General features: G+C 43.1%; 1 protein-coding gene across 17 annotated transcripts in view; it reads right to left on the reverse strand.

The window, feature by feature from the left end:
• The window catches only part of col13a1 (collagen, type XIII, alpha 1), a 101,029-nt gene that overhangs the window by 33,705 nt on the left and 49,924 nt on the right, over positions 1–17,400 (reverse strand). For 9 of the 17 annotated variants that reach the window (XM_035400393.1, XM_035400383.1, XM_035400382.1 and 6 more), the window contains exons 4-13: positions 16,912–16,938; positions 13,190–13,225; positions 11,525–11,551; positions 9,017–9,067; positions 6,531–6,566; positions 5,677–5,703; positions 5,302–5,328; positions 3,586–3,612; positions 3,467–3,493; positions 3,003–3,029 (exon numbers count right to left, since the gene is read on the reverse strand). In XM_035400393.1, the coding sequence (XP_035256284.1) occupies positions 3,003–3,029; positions 3,467–3,493; positions 3,586–3,612; positions 5,302–5,328; positions 5,677–5,703; positions 6,531–6,566; positions 9,017–9,067; positions 11,525–11,551; positions 13,190–13,225; positions 16,912–16,938 (312 nt within the window). Of the gene's footprint in view, positions 1–283; positions 326–1,331; positions 1,389–3,002; positions 3,030–3,466; positions 3,494–3,585; positions 3,613–5,301; positions 5,329–5,676; positions 5,704–6,530; positions 6,567–9,016; positions 9,068–11,524; positions 11,552–13,189; positions 13,226–16,911; positions 16,939–17,400 lie in introns of all 17 variants that reach the window. The other 8 variants (XM_035400388.1, XM_035400386.1, XM_035400396.1 and 5 more) reach the window with 5 other exon arrangements.

Genomic DNA, 17,400 nt, shown 5'->3' on the forward strand with positions numbered 1-17,400 from the left:
TTGGTGCTAAACAGTAGTCCCCAGGTGCTAGTATTCCAATCATGAAGGCAATGTATGAAAATATTACACAAAAATGAAACTGGGAGCTTGGTTTATGTATGTAACATTCTGCAAATAAACCCAGCAACAAAAGTGTATAAAGTGAGATAATTTCTATATCGTGCTTACTTAGCAGTGACCGAATTCCCCATGCGAATGTACGTCCGCTGCCCCTGATTCAGCGGTGCAGAGATCAGGTCGGATTCAGTCTTGCCACAAAGAGAGCGCACAATGAACGACTTACTGTGGCCAATCCTCCAGCACAGCTGTGTACAATGCGCCGTTTCTGTTGAAATCACCAGCATTATCAGATACAGCTTACGGGAGCCTTCCAAGCAAGGGGTCCTTTTTGCTTAGCCATCGAATTGCATTAGCTCTGTAGTACCTGCCAACTAGACCTGGCCTACCGATGGCCTACCTAAGCAGAGTTTACTCTTGTGACTACAAATGAAATATTGAACATCCATGGGAATCTTGCATTTTGCGATAATGATAAAGGCATATGACTGGACTCTCAACTCAGTTGCCAAAAGAGCAGCACTGCTTTTTTGGCACTCAGTCAGCCTGTGAATTCCTGTGATCAAATCGAAAAAACGATATGGCATTTGCGCATTTATTGGCAGGTTGTTTCGACTAAATGGCTGCAGATGTTAACAGTAGGTAAGCCTGTTTTGTTTTCCTATAGCTGACCTCTCACTGTCCCCCAGATTCAGGATTTCCTATGCCACAATGTGCACCTTGTAGGAGGAAGAGGAAGGTTGCAGAACCCAGAACTTGAACCCAATAACAAGAATTTGAACATTTAAGCATTAAATCGGGGGAAAGGGGGGGGGGGGTGTTGATGAGAGAGCACGATACTCTGAAAAACCCCGTAGGTCATACGTCTGAGCATGTAGCCTTCCCATGTTTTTGTTAAGGCAACCCTGGTGTCTCATGCGGTTAAGCTAGCCCGACATAACAGGTAATGTGTGGCATAGGAAACAGCGATGAATCGAAGGGCCATTTAAAGCAGTCTTGGTAAAGGTGTGCAGACAGACTGCCAGGAGAAAGATCCTTCCCTGTCTGAGAACAGTCATATGACATCTGAAATTCTCCGGACGACGGGCCCTAGCGTGGTCAGTGCGTTTTCCTGCTCCTCAGTAGCCTGCTCACACATCTGCGCTGCACTGCTCTGGGAAGCTCGGGGTTATCCGAGCTTGGAGTATTGCTTCTCTTTGCGGCACGACTGGTTGGGAAGGGAGGGCGGAGGGTGGGGGACCGCGATTTTTGGGAGGATGGGGGCGCCCACAAACCTTGAGCATCAGGACCTGACTGGAGCGCAACGCGGCCAGAGTTTTCAATGGGAGGTCCTGCATAAAGCGGCCCCAGTCACGCGCACACACACAAACACACACACCCGTGCGTACACGTACACACGCACACAGGTACACGCACGCACACACAGAGCAGGGGATGACTGCCTGACCCGTTACAAAAAACCGATGCTATTACACAGGAGGTCCAGCGGTCTCCCTCTCAAGTGCACCGCCCTCTCTAAAATAGTGCTGCTACCTGCTGTGTGCTGTCCAGGTACACTTTCTAATACTTCCATATTTTTTAAGGAAAAAAACTTTTCTGCCTAGTGTTCATGAGGAAAATGGGGGGGGGGGGTTATGAAATAAATCCAGGAAAATACCCTTTCTGTACATATTCTACCAAGTGCACTTTAATCTACAAAGTCAGTGATTCCTGCTTTTCTTGCTTTTGTCAAAGTCTGGACTTTCACGATTGTTAGTCTGTTCCATTTTTTTTAAACTTTCAACTGTCTCCGTCGGCTCAGGAGAGCGTAGGAAGGCAAGTGGGTCCTCCGCAGTACAAGGAGCCGCTGCTTTTTCACTTCGCAGTCCACCAGCCGAGCTGCACTGCCACAGCGCCACAGGACTATGACTGTTACTTTTTGAAATTCTCCACAGGTGGCAACAGGCCCAGCCACCACCAGCGCTGGCACTGTCAGATTTCAGGTTTTAGACTGTGGGGAAGCATCAGTTCACCAGGGGCTAGTGCTTTATCTGGACAGGACAATATGGGAGGCCCAACAGAAATACTTTAAGTGTACCATATGGCTGTAAAGCTTACAGAAGAGTTTCATAAGCATGACTCATACCTGTTACAACCAGACATGACAGAATATCACAGCTTATGACCAATGCCATAAAATTCCAAAAAGATATATACTGATAAATTTACAACAAAGATTCAACATATTCAAAATAATGGGTGCATACATGATCATCGGTCATAAACTGTAAACAACTGTCCTGACTGTTCATCACTGGTGTTATGTCATACTTGTGCCTGTGTTATATTGGCAATTATGGCAAATATTTGAAGGAAACTGTTGCCAAAATAACACAGGTTTGCTGGACATAAATGCTCCATTGACAGAAACAATATCAACAAGTAATTCTGACGTTGTCAGAATTATCAATATATCACCCAGAACAGAATTTACCTACCTCGCATGCATTGCTACGTCTGCATTATATTCTGTGTTTACAGGGTGTTTAGTGCTGCCCGTGCCCCTTACAGTTGCAGGAGTGCACTATGCTTTCTGCTTATTTTCATCATGCTATTTCTCCTTTTGTATTGGCTGATACAATACATGCACTGGTTTGTATTTCATGTCTTGGCACGCTAAGCAATGTATCAATAACTGTTCATTGTTATTCAAATTTGTTTTTCAATAATGCAAGTATAACAGTGATCATGACATATTGGCTGGCTACTACTTTGATGCCTTGCTAAAAAAAAGTGTAATCATCAATAAATTGTAACTTTTGTCAGGCCAAGATTTAAATTAAAACGCAACATTACAATGCACAGATTTGTTAATGTGTTCTAGAATTTTAAAATAATTTCAGCCACATTATAAAGGCATAGCATTTTATGATACAATGTGACATGTAAGAAATTAATTCACCTACCCTGTGAGAATAATCTCCACAAACACCCTAGAGAAAGAGACACGGATTGTGTGATTAGTTTTTCAGTTCTCAAAATGATATTGCATTAATAAAAATAATACTCCTTAGTCCACACAATACTACTGTTCTTTCAGAAATATTGGGCTTTTGTAGACAAAGAAACTGGCAATGTAAAACATTAAAGCTTTAAAACCATTTTTGACTTCCCTCTAGAGGTAATTAAACATGGCCCAACCAGTGAACACAACCTGCGCTGGGACGTGCTGTAAATTTATGGAAGAAAAGTACAAGTGCTAGCATTTATTTTTCGTGTGTTTACTAGAATGGATCTGCTAAGTGATATTGGACTGAACTTCCTTTCAGCTTTTAGGGGTTTTTCCCCAACTATTTAAAACTGAAATCTTAAAGCTGACATGCACAAATGGTTCAATAAGGTAATTGGGAACCAGAGAAAGTGATCTCACCTTTTCCCCCTTAGGGCCTGGTTCACCCTACAGTGCAGAAATACAGCGGGTAATTAATCACTGAGAAAGAGCAGCAAATACAAATGCAATAACAAAAGAAATAAAGAAAAGAGTCTTACTGGAACTCCTTTCGGACCTCGTGGACCCTTCCAAATAAAAGGAAAAAGATGGAAAAGGTGAATCTAATGTCTGAAGTGTTAAGACGTTTTGTGACCATACAACTTAAGCGTATTACAAATGTCAGAAACAAGCAACATTATTATGCGATCTTGGATTAATGCCTCGCAAAATCGGGAATGGTGTTTTTCCCATCACAGTGTGTTGATAAGGGTTACAGACGGCATGTCATGAATGGTCAGGTGGAAGATTATTTAAGTTGATGAGAGAGAATGTTTCCACTTGAGCAGTTTGGAAGTCTCAATTAGCGACGTGTTCTCTGCCACTCTTCCAATTAGCAGAGCTTTCATAGCGCTTGTGGTGCCCTTGCTATCCCTTCCAAGCTTCCTAAAAAGTTGGCGCCCATTTGTTTAGCTTCGTCGGGGGGAATGAAGCGTGTTCATTGCAGGAACATTAATCTTAATTCGGAAACAGCCGAGCCGTGCACTGCGCGCCGTGCCGCGCCGGACCCCCGCGTAATTGGGGTTGGGGGTTGGCCCTCCCCCCCCGGCTCCCTTTCGCGTGAGCTTTGGCGAGCGAGAGCAGCGCCATTCCAGAAGGCCGTCTCCCACGCGCCTCAGTGACATACGGTGTTAATCAGACGCCGCTACGAAACACACGGCCCCCGTGTGACAGACGAGACGGAACAAAGGGCCGATGTGTTTTAAGAACAGACATGAAGGACTCTTAAAAAAAAATCAGCAACCGGGGCCGGTAAAAATTCAGATCGCTCGGACCCTGTGAAGGTGCGGGAGAAATGTGGAATCGCTTTTCGAGCCACTGTAAATTTCATCTCCACGGAAGAAAAAAAGATGAGGCTCGTATCGGGCAGGAAGCTAATCAATAAAATGGTAACCCATAAACCCCAGACGAGGTGTGCTTGTGGTCAGTGGCCCAGAGGCAGCATTCGACTGTCAGGGTGTCTCCATTGATGGTCCATCTGGGACTACTTGTGATTGAAGTAGGCCCATAAATGTGTCCGAATGATGGACTGAATCTGAAACTAACTTTTTCACGCTGGTTCTCGGTAGAGAGAGTAAATGTCTGTTTGTGTAGCTTTGGCCATTTAGTCTGTATATAATACTCAGCTTCTCACTTGAAATTTTTCCCCCCTATAGAGAAAAAAGTCTTAAAGTTTTCCTTATTGTCTATGCCCCCAAAATTGTGTTCTTTAGAATTGAAAAGAAATGTTCTTTTCAAATTCAACAACAAAACAAAACAAAACACAGGCAGGGCAAATTTATTTAAAACATGCACCATGATAGTTGTTAATTTATGACATCCAAAACAGCTGTTTTAGAAATTAAAGTGCTAGAAAATGTCAGCATTTCCCCACAGACCACGTGAAAACATGCATCCCGTGGATATGTTATTGTTTCTTTTGGAATATATCGCTCAGTCGACATGAGAAAATGTTTTCTCGTATTTTGTCAGGTCCCAAGAACAATCCCATTGCTTGCCAGTAAATAAAACGGTAGCATTATACGCTTAACCCAGTGCAACCACAAAGCATGCTACTGTGTCAGCAGGACCTGCTGTAAGCAAATGGCACCATTTAATATATGACATCATTTTAACGAGAAATGCATGCATTTAGCTTATTTAGTGAATAGCGCAGCAAAGAAACAGCAAAGAAGTGTGAAGCACAGGATGCATTTGTGTGTTTTTGTTATTCTCACCAGGTCTCCCTTCAGTCCACTTTGGCCCTGCGACCGAGGGATGAAACAAATTGCAAAGTTAAACGCGAGTGGCAGAACATACACCACACAAAATTAATCTTGTCCAGCTCTAGCACTACTGCCGCTAATGCCTCCATTTACTAAGGATAACATTTATAAATGTCAGTAACACCAATGTTATTTTCATCTTAGCGTAATAATAATTGCCGTGTTACCATAATTACAATAATTACCGGCATCATAATTATCCTCATCACGGTAATTATCACCATCATCTCCAATTACAGCTCAATAATTTTACAATTGAAGGTCTGGGCTCTTGAAACTATCAATTGCGCCTATTCTGCATTTGTCGGGAACTGGTTTGGAACTCACCGGCTTTCCGTCCAATCCAATCGGACCCTTCAGGAAGAGAAAGAGAGGGATTAAACATGGAGTTCAGGATGCCCGTATTGCCTTACTGACAGCTAGCCTGATGGAGGGGGAAAGGGTATTTCCTGGATAGCTGAGAGCCGAGAGCTACGTGTCCCAGCACACTGCAAGGTACTGAGAAAACACCATGCCCGCTGGATTCAGACAGGCCTCCAGACGGCACGTTTCCTGGCCAACGGGGAAGCCTGCTAGACTTACAAGAAGCTTGTGCGGTACGGAATCCTGAAAATGGGTTTGAGCAAAATCCCAGACTAGGAGAGGATGCCTTGTTCTAATGGAAATGGCTAATGTGAATTTGTCCAGTGCTGATTTATTGTGATAAAGGACATGAAGTAAGTGGAGTAATTTCACAGAAAAAAAAAATTGTGATAGATTGCTATTACATATAGCACCTTTCACTTTATTGTGGGTGGGGGAGACAGCGGATATGCATCAGAAAACTCGCCTCACGTTAGCTTATAAGGGAGCAATCTGCAAGCAAGATGGCAATCTTGAGAGTTCCAGATTGGGCAAGGATTTGGGGGAAAAGCCTACTCTTTACAGAAAGTGCCATGGGATCATAAATGATTGTAGTGAGTCAGGAGCAGGGTTTTTAGTCTCATCTAAATAACCCCTTCTGTGTGTGCTTGGTGGATGCTAAGAATCCCCTCCAGGGATCGAAATGCAGTCTTAATTTGAAGGAGCTCCAGGACACTTTTGCGCAACACAGCCTCCCTTGATTGTATTTATATGAACTCATACACTGCATTTGTACAGCCTTTAGCTGGGATTAACTGGGTAAAGATGCAGCAACTTACCGGGAATCCAGGAAATCCTCTTGTTCCAGGCTGTCCCTAAAGAGGAGGGGGAAAATGACAGATTTTCTATCGAATGATTTTCTAAAGAGACCTGACAGGGATCTGCTGAAAGGAGGTCACAGTTAAGGCCCAATTTTCCCTGCTAATAGGTGATACATTGGGGCAGCTCTGTAATTGGGTCTGACAGACAGGAGTGATACTGTATGGGAGACTGGAGGGAGCACCTTTTGTGTGGGTTTACAAGGAAACCTGAGCCCCGCTTTCCCAAACAGAGGAAAGAGGGAGGCGAAATGCACAGACAGGGAGAAACATCGGTCCTCCTTTTGCTAATAAAAATAGGCTGTTGGGGGGGGGAAAAAAGTGTTTGGTTCTAATGAACACAAATGCACCTCTTCCATGTAAATGTTCCATAGCCTCTGGGCCAAGAGGACGTCATTACCTAGGTGTAAAAGTATGGGCAATGGAGCGTCAAACAAAAGAAATCAATATGCAGCCAACGAAGAAAAAAAAATTGTATGTCTGGCTCTCCGGTAGTTTTTTGGGAATTCTGCGTATCTTTTCTCATAAGGGAGCCGAATGGTTGGAGGAGGAAGCAGGCGTCGCAGTGCCAGAATATGTTGATATTTCTGAAAAGTACACCCTGTTACAAGCCATTCAAACAGCCCATTTACAGTAAGAGGTCTGCATGTCTGAGTACGTGGTCTAATAGAACGTAAATTGTGACAAGCCCATCAAGGCTAGCGATTTCTGAAAGCCTTGATTTAGTCTTGTTCTTTTGTAACTTATTTTCAGTTTTTAACACTGGCTTGCAGTAACCATATTTTTTCAGATTCATGCTTACACGTTTTTAAAAAGATGATATGATTTTTTTTGGCATTAGATTCTATTTCGGCTGAGGCCCTGTGCATTTATACTGTATCTTTAGCCCCATTTCCATCGGGCTGTAGGAACTAATAGCAGGCAGGAACTATCCACAGTGGAGACTAAAATGGTTCCTGGAGCGTGTTTGTGTTTGCTTTCCCACCGTACCTCAAGAACTGTGAGGGTCTAGCCAAGAACTGTATCCATTGTGTGAAACCATTTACTGGTCCATTTGTTTGAGGCACTCCTGTTATTGTCTTTATAATTTTTTTTTTTTTGTAATCCTGCTTCGGTTTTGTATTTTTCCTGGAGCCTTTTTGCCTGAGTGGTCGATGCCCAGATCAGCCTAAAGGCAAAGAAATGTTTTAGTACGCATTTTTGCCGACTCAAATTCCCTCTGAACATTGTCCTCCAACCAGATACTGGTCATAGCTTGCACCTCCTCGTTAGGCCACGATTTTATCTGATTTTCTGACATTGAATAAATCTTTTCCACTCCAACAGAAAAAAGGGGGGTAATGCCAAGATGCCAAGTTTGAGATGACAGGCTGTATTCTGCCTTCTTGTTTGGTGACAGGGTGTGACGAAGTAGACAGCCCATCTGACCGCCCCCTGTGCTGTCCATTCCACCACGCTTCCGCCCCCCCCCTCGAAGCTGACCTCTGGAAGGTTGCAGTTAAGCCCCTCTTGTCATCCTCACCTGTCCTAAAAGATCACCTTGAAAGAGCCCTTGCTTGGCGATCCCTCCATATATCACACTGTAACAGGCCTTAGCATCCTTTTGGGTCTGGTGTTCATTAGTGATGCCTTATTACGGGGGAGTTGGATGGAGTATTAGTGGGGGATGTTATGCGATCGTCAATTTGAAAAACAGATGTCAGGTCAGTTTAAGTGGGTTATTGGACCTGTCACTAGGTAACCTCCACCGGCTGAGAAACCGACCGCGGAAAAGGAACTTGAATGAAACGCTGCCCGTTCTTCGCAGTGTAATCAGAAAGGAAATTGCATTTCATAGGTTGGAAACACTACGTCTTTGTCTCGCTGTTACTTGGCAGGAGAAAAAAAATGGCTTAAAAATCCCCCCAAAAAAACAGTGTGGTCAATTCGTCTTGGTTCATGATCCCTTGTTTAAAGTCAATCCAGTCTGGGCGAATTTGTGGTTGGGTAATCTTTGTGGTCTGGGATGATGTTGATGCAAACAAAAGATTTTTCATGACGAAAATGCCATGTGAGATGACTAATTGTGGCTGGAGCAAGTTTGGCCTTTTCAGTAATCCAAAATGGCAACCATATACGAACTTTATAATTACAAATGAAGTTTGATTACTTTCAGTGAAAAGGTTTAATGTTTTTCTCTAAGAAAAAGGCTGGTTCACTTATAACCATGCGTTGATGGTAATAAATTATTACCAGTTTGAAAACCATGACAGAGCCACCATTATGGCTCTGCTGGAACAAAAAAACTCTCTGGACTTTTTGCTGTACATTATCTGGATTGGATAATGTACCATAAAATATGATATTGTGTTCCAAGCTCCCCTGTGCCTTTTGTCACCCATCGTCTTTTAAACACCAGAATAGTGTGCAGACACTTTTATGATACAATGGAAATGAAAGGCACTTACAGGGGGTCCTCGTGGGCCAATGATAGACAGGCCTGGCTCGCCTGGCGCCCCCTGTGGACAAAGTGAGAAAGAGGAGATTACATACTTGGAGCAGCTTCATAATTCCCTTGCCCACAAGAGGAACCACATTCTGTGTCAGACGGCAAGTTTATAAGCAATGTAATACACGAAACCCACCACTCCTAAAGACAGCATACATATGTTCCGCCAAGTAGCCACATATATATTTTTAAGTATTTATATGTATTGCACTCACTCAAAAAGCATTTCACTATTTCAAAAGCAGTAGGCCTAAGTAAATTGACTGAAAGTTGGATGCTCTCTGAAGACACTAGCACTCCAAAATATTGTTTGATGTATCAGTTAAATAACAGAAGCTGACACCACAAATTTTCATTTTTCAGCCGCTAAATGAGGAGTACACATACACGGAGGATGCACCTTTTTATTTGCATTAAAATCTTTTTTGTGACACTTGTGGACAAGCACCCAAAAGACGAAAATATAAACACAATTTATTTGACTAAGTTATTTTGTTGCTGCCATCGGCACTATTTGATGAAGAAAAAAACAAAAAATAATTCTCTATTTCGGGCTTGTACGTTGAGGCACTCACTAGGTCTGAATTCTACAGTGTTTGCAACCGCAGCCTTTAGACCGCATCTCTTGGTCTAAGTGGGTGATTTACATGGTGTCAGCCTTTCCATAGCTCTCAATGGACCCTCTAAACCACAATCAAAAACACAGGAGTCAGACGGGCTGGGTTCAGGTTACTGCCACTTTTCCTGATTGGCTTTTTTTCCCCCCCTGAAACTCTACCTTCTCTCTGTCTTTGATAGGCAACGATCCATCAAAACTCTGGCGATTTTGAGCGCTGTGAACAGGGGAGCTTGGTATTTGTTTTCATGCGAGCACATATGTCCCTCTGCCTCAGCTACTGGGAAAAGCCGACTGGTGATTTCGCTGCTAAGAATTGCAGCGGTCTGATTCTGAGTTTGGAGTTAACCCCCTCCCCACCTCCCCCAAAGTGGTTGGATGACAGATCATGTCCAGATATCCTCCACCAAGTGCTCAATTACAACCGCTGGACTGTGGGATGATGGTGGTGTAGAGGTATACAAGGATGGAACAACCTCATGCACGTAAACCTCAAATCAGACAGGGAGAAAACCGCTCCCCAAAAAAAAAGACCCAAAACAAACAAGCCAAAATTCCTGGATATGAAACATGGGAGGAATAGAGGTCTGTAGATTTCATTTCCTCCCAGTGAAACCCATTTATCCCCCTCCCTCCAAAAAGAAAAAAACAGCAGTGTTGAGCTAGCAGTCCTCCTTGGACTTGAATCATTCATCCATCCATCATGGGTTTTTGTGTTTTTGCTCTTCACTTGGCTCTCATTGCACATGCTTCCCGCGGCCAGCCACAGAGTTTTATTTGCGTAAAAGAGGAAATGTTCAAAAATCATCTGCCGCCAGGTCTTCTACATTATTTCTTGCCGGTGTTTTCCCCTCATTGTTCCTCTGTGGTTGCTTTCATATTTAATTAAGAAATTTAGTCTTTTTCAATCACCATTTTCCGTTTGTCCTGTACTTGTATTAAAAATTACAGTCGCCATAACGAGCAAGTTAGCGGCTTGTCTAATGATGTTAAAGGGTCCAGTTGAACGTGAACAGCGACCACTGGTTTGGTTCTTGAAGAAAATTTGCTGTCTTGCCTGGTACTACCAATGGCATCATTATTCTCATAAGCATATTGTACATTAAGCCTAATTTTGTAGGAAGCGTAGGCAGTCAACAAGACTGGGTAGTTGAAAATACAAAGGAATCAACGAGGTTACTTTTGCAATTGATATAATAATTGACACCAATTTGTCATTGCAGAAGAACTGATTTTCAGCTCATGCTTTTGCTCTACAGTTGTATACCAGTAGAACTTGCATAGACCCATGATATAATCATGTGATGTAGACATACTTAATATTGTGGGTGTTGAGTATAGGTGTGACATGTTAACCATTTCATGGGGGAGGAAGGTTCTCGGCCACAGACTGGTCACATGAAATATTCAGAAGTTTGCAATCTTCTGGTGTACCATATGTGGATATCCTGTCCTACCGCTAGAAACCATAAAGCTTTACAATCCTATTAAACCGTCAAATTTTGAACAGTTATGAAAACAAGTAGAATAACCTCCTGTTAGCCTAAAATAGCTGAACTCTTTGGGGACTGCTGAAGTACCTCATATGACATTTTACTGTGCCGTTTTGTTAGAAATTGACTCATGTAATCTAAGCATGGTGGGAAATGTGACCATAACCATAACCATAACCTTCAAGGACCATTCTGATATAACGGCTCAGGCTTCTGCGTAAATCACATTACCTGTGCAGTGGGCAAGGATTCCCCAAACCCTTTCCCTAGACTCCGCCCCCATCCCTACCCCCTGCTAACGGGTCTCAACTTTAGCCCCGCCTCCCATGGCCCAGCAGTGCGAAAGCCCTAGACTTACCTTTTCCCCAGCGTCGCCCTTTAACCCCTGGTCAGTCACAGCAGACACAGTCACATGCAAGGTGTGAAGGAGAGAGACACAGAGAGAGGAGAAGGGGTTAGAGAGGAGGACGGAGCATGCGGCGACCTCGCACAAGCTCGAAGGGTGGGGGGGGTGGGGGGTAGTGGTGGGGGTGTGGGGTGGGGTGGGGTGTGAGGCCGCTAAACCGTGGGACCGTGTGCACTGGCAGACGTTCAGTACTGTTTTCTCGCAGATGGTTTTGTGAGGGGAGAGAGGATGGGTGGGGTGGAGGGAGGAGGGAGGCAGGGAGAGAGGGAGGAGTGCTGGGTTGGGGGATCATCGACAAAATCTTTCTGTGTGTCTCTGCACTTCCTCTGTGTCTCTGCACTTCCTGTCTGTCTCTGTACTTCCTCTGTTTCTCTGCAATTCCTGTGTGTCTCTTTACTTTGTGTGGCTGTGCCACAGGACCCAATAGTAACTGTTCTCTTTACAATGAGTGACTGTGCTACCGGTCTCTTAAAGTTAAAAAGAAAAAGAAAAAACTCAAGTCAGCAATGTCAATACGAAACATTGTGCAGGCTCCTCACATTAAAGTTCCTCAAGACATTTTGCAGTATTCTGACGACGTGATTTAGCGCAATAAAAAATCTAATCTAGCATAATTGAATGTGAAAGGGAATTATTTTATCTGTATGAAGCTTAATCCTGTTGTGCTGTAATATACTGCCCCTCTAAAAGTACATCAGTCTTAACAAATGACAAAACAAAATTCACTATACAGCAAGGGAATAGGCTGTAAAGGCACAACCTGTCTTTCTCATTTTATACGCTGACTGTGTATAATGCATGTGTTCCCTCTGTAGCCTTTTTTTTTTTGGTTGAGGTCCAGGGCTTTCACTCCAAAAAGCAGTAAAGCAGCCATTAACCTCTCTCTTCTGGGTATTTAGAGGACAATATGATTTCTGAAGTAAATTTAATACCTCAGACACAGTTTCACACTTTAGTTCTCATAGAATCACAAGAGGCCAAACAGTGAACAAATTCCCAGATTTGAAACAAGAAAACATATTGTGGACTACGGTCTTTTTCATCCTCAACAGAATTGAGCATTTTAATATATTCACTGATAACACAGCAATAAATAAAACAGCTTTATCCAGACAGAATACTGCCAAAAATTCAGTATTAAATAAGCATTTTTAGAATCAGTTCAACTATAGTGTGATTTGTCATTAACTTTGAGAAATGTACCCAAGAAAATGTTGTCTTCTTCTCGTGGAACAATTTATATTTCTGTAAGTGAGTGCCAAATTCATATTTGTTATCAAAAATATTTAAAAAGCAAAACCTGCTTAACTGTGTTACTCAAAGTTACAGCCAAAGAGCACCACAACTGTTTGGATATACAATGAAAGTTACAACTTTGACCAACCCAACAGTCCCCTGTATATGGGCATATGTTGAAAATCTTTCCTTCTTACAGCTTGGGCTGAATTGCCCTGTTCTTTTTGATTGGTGGGTCAGTCAAAGATTTGAAATCTGACCGTAATTATTACTGGTTACAATCATAACATGCCTCGAAAATATTACAATATTAACCCACTATTAGATCTACTTTTTCTACACACTAGGTTTTCTTTGTGTGCACATTCCCAATTCACTCACCATTCTTCCAGGAATCCCCATTGTTCCTTTGTCACCCTATTGATCAATGTACAGTAAAGTCAAAAGGAGGGTAGTAAACAATATTTTTTAGGATTTACTTCTACTACTAGGTTAATACAATCAGCTTAACTTTACAAACATAAACTGCACTTGTTTTCTTTGTATAAACATTCCCCATATCATTTCGCCCAAATAAATCTGAGCTTTGGAACTACTTTAGTAGTGATTCATACTTTTTTTCTTTATGTATTTTTTGGCACAGATGATGGTTGGTCTGGCCAAAGTCAGTAAAGTTAAGCTGACCATCAGGTGACTATTTCCAAACTAACTACGGCCAACTAGGGATTCCCAAGCATTTCACATGATTGGTTTAAATACTGCCAATGCAGACATGCTAAAAAGCTTGGGCATCTCAAGGCTGACTACCATCTACACAAGACCTTGAGAGAGGGTGCAAGGAAGAATTAAGTTGTAGTCATACAGTGAGCTCCAGAAAGGATTATTGTGAACCCACTGTGAATGCAAGGCAGCAATTCCAATTCCCCTGGCATACCTGTGAAATTATTTGCCTATAGCACAAGCACTAGAGCAGATTGCATACCGGTAAAGAATACCTAAGGAGTATTAATTAGAAAGTAGTGAAGTTTAATTACATTTTAACCTGCATTTAAAATTTGTGTTAAGAATTCAATTTATCCATTTGAATTTTTTGGAAAAGTCAGTAGTTACCTTAAAAAGAAGCCTTGAAAAGGTTTTAGTTGGTTATTTTGAGCACATGTTATCTATACCTCTACAGTACTGATTCATATATTTGTAATTATTTATTCTATAAGTGTGTATGCTCGACCAGACACATTCCCTGAGTTATAATTTCTCTCCCAACCATTCCTTGTCCTTGTCCTTGTCCTGTCCTTGTCCTGTCCTACCGGTGTCAAAGCAAACATTAGGGTAGAGGCCTTCTACCCCAGCACTCTGGGTGACCTTGGGAAAGGAGCTAAAAATGACTTTGCATGAATATGCCTTCCTCGTTTAGAGAATGCATGACACCGAAGACGAACGGGGAGGAACTTGATGAAAGCTTCGCTATCTACACATGCCAGAAACAATCCACAATGTAAATAAAATTTCACTCTAGATCCCTGTACGGGCCCACAGGCCCCCACACCCCCACACGGTGAGTTCTTAGCAGTTTCTCACTGTTCAAGAAAGCCATAAACTCCTGCGGTGTTGAAAAGACTTGCCGTACGGAGGCGTTCATTCCTCCTCCACACTTTTTTTTTAAAAGTCCCTCGTACCTCGCCGTGGAGTCTGGCGATCTCACAACCCGCCGCGTCAGAGCGCCGGAGCGGGCTGCCGATGACAGCTCTTTTGACGGCTCACTCCGCGCCGCGGAGACGACACTGAGGGGGCGGGGCTTTTGGGGGCTCAGGCCAGACCCATAAGTCAAGGTGACACATCTACTAAAACGTGACCCATTAAGGAGTCTGCAGAGGACTGTCCAGGCTTAAAACTTAAGAGGAAGAGAAGGAGGAGGGCCAGGTCCAGTGCACAGAACGCAGTTGGCTGTGCTGCCTGCAGGCCCAGGATGTATTTAAAATCTGTTGTTTCGGAAATGCCAAGAGAGATTATCTTAAGCAGTGAGTTTGAAGTATCCGTGCACTAACACTGGACGGGTCAAGGGCTGGTCTAGCTAAATCAATGTCATTTTGACCCTAGCACTAGTGAGATTATTCATCTGTCCATTTTTCCTTGGGGAAATGATGTCACCACAGCAGGGGGTCTAAAATGTGAGATTTCCACTTGCTTCTGGCCCAGGATATGGCCAGAACACTAACACATCTGACCTTCCTAACACATCACTCTGGCCTCCTGGAACAACGCTCAAAGAACATCACTGATAAGCCCTGTCCAAGGTGCTGATCCCATCCAAGCCGTCATAGGTTTATAGTCACACATATAGATATATTGCCCTTCGTGCTGCTCTACTATGGTATAGTGCTACTGATGATACCAGGAAGTTCAAACTGTCACTGAGTTGTCCCCCACACCTCAGCAAAACCGTTCCCCAACGTCTGCCCCGTCGCCCCCACAGTGCCCTCTAGCCCGCGTAGTGTGCCGGCCAGGTCTGTTATTGTGCTCCGGAACATTCCGGGAGATCTCAGACGGAAACCTGATCATTCCAGGTGCTTTGCCACACTATGTGTCTCCTTTAATACCTCTTTTGTTGAGCCTTGCACCACAAAAAAAAAAGAAAGGAAGAAAAAAAAACGGAATTCCGTGGCTCTGTTTTGAGTTCCCTTTCTCTGCAGACGTTGACGCTACAGCCTGGCGCTCAGTTACGGGGGCTTTGACGCTCTAAAATTTGTCAGCGCCCGACCTTGGCCCTCAGTGTACGGGGCTCTGTCCAGTCTGGGAGATTTATGCCCGTGCACTGGGGCTATCCAGCCCCCTCAGGTGTATTTACAGGGGTAATAAGATTCGGCTTGTCCAGGCTCACTTTTCAACCGACTGCAGTGAAACTGGCCTGTGTCGCTAGTGCAGCTTTAAAGCCCTACTGATTTTTGAATATATTGGCGGCAACCACTGTATTTCCATGGATGTAGCATGTTCAGGGGCAGTGTTAGGTCTACACCGATGACAGTGTGTATAAAAACGCAGGACATGCTCATAGATGCTCTTGACAGCTGCAGCAATTGGTAGCTGAATATGATTTGTTAAAAAAAAAAACTAAAAAAAAAACCTTACTCTACCTAATTTCTATAATTTCTTATCTGACAAAGAAGTCTATCCTGCAAAAACACATTCTTCTCCTTTCAGAAAAAAAAATTTGGCTTCCCCGTGCAGTACCCTTAAAAACGCAATCGTAAACCTTGGCAAGGATTATATCCCGGCTATGACCCGCCAGCTAAACTCAGATAAAAAAAAGAGCAATTTCACACAGGTGGAAAGAGTCAGCCAAGAACCATGAGCTTGCGAGCTGTGATTGACAGCTGGGTCAAAGTACACGGATTGGGGTGGGGGGGGGGGGTGCTCCGGCCCGCTTGCCATGCAGGGCAGCTTGGGTATGGTGCTCAGTTAGTAACATTAGAATCAGGTTGAGAGTAAACAGAAAGCACAGCCAGACAGCAACAGGACAAGGGAGATGGCCAAATTGAACACTGCGTTCAGTTCTGAATATAAATAATAAAAAATGTCTTAAAAGATATGACCAATTACAATATTTAACAGACAATTCAAAGGCATTTTGATTTTCTAAAATATTATGCCTGTTAATATATAGGTAGGTATCCTTACAACATGATGCAGAATTTGAGTCTGACATAATCTGTTGCAGTACCATTTCAAATTTAAAACGGTAAAATTACCCAGTTGTTTTTGTGTCAACTGAATCTCCCCTGTCCTTTTGTTAGTGCCTCAGAGGTCATTTTCATCTAAGAAGCCGTTATTCCGGTAGTCAGTAGTTCTGTCTTCAATTCAAATCCTGTACGTCTGTATGAGACTGAACCTGTTACTGAAAACATTATCATGTGCCAGGAAATATTGTTTTATAATTCTTTAATCCATATTAGAAGCTGATTTGACCACCTTTGAGAAATGAGATGGGTGTGAATCTGGCTTACAGATGCCAAGACAAGCAATCACGGCTTCTCAGTAAGAAAGGCCCGAGAGAGGCAGAAAGGAAACCACTGAAACAGACGTGACACACGTTACAGGACAGTTACCGGAAAGCCAGCTCGTCCAGGAGGGCCCTGAAAAAAAGGGTGAGAGAAACGGGCAGAAAATAGAGAGAGTGAACTTTACAGCAAAAAGGAGAAAAAAAACGTATATAACACATCGCACGGAAAGCTGACGCAGAGCCCGTCCGTAATAAACACTGGAAAGGGTTGTCTGTCTTATGAATCGTCTTGTGTAAAAAAAATTGGCATTTATTCCAGTTTTATTATGGTCAGGCTTTCATTGACACACACAGGCACACAAAGGAAAAAAACCGCATTTGGCACAAAAACCCCAACGCACTGCACCCCATCCTTGCGATGCATTCAGTAATTAAGTAGCATAAATTAATTTAAAAGTGATCACAAATAAAGTGCCATGCTTCTTACCAGTGTACAGGAAGCCCTTTTACTATTCTGGTTTTAATAAAACATTTTGGAAGTGGTGGTTACATAAACAGGGTTTTCGCCTCTGTTTTTCATCACTGTCAGTAAAGA

The sequence above is a fragment of the Anguilla anguilla genome, chromosome 18 (genome assembly GCF_013347855.1).
Source record: "Anguilla anguilla isolate fAngAng1 chromosome 18, fAngAng1.pri, whole genome shotgun sequence".
Taxonomy (NCBI): Eukaryota; Metazoa; Chordata; class Actinopteri; order Anguilliformes; family Anguillidae; genus Anguilla; species Anguilla anguilla.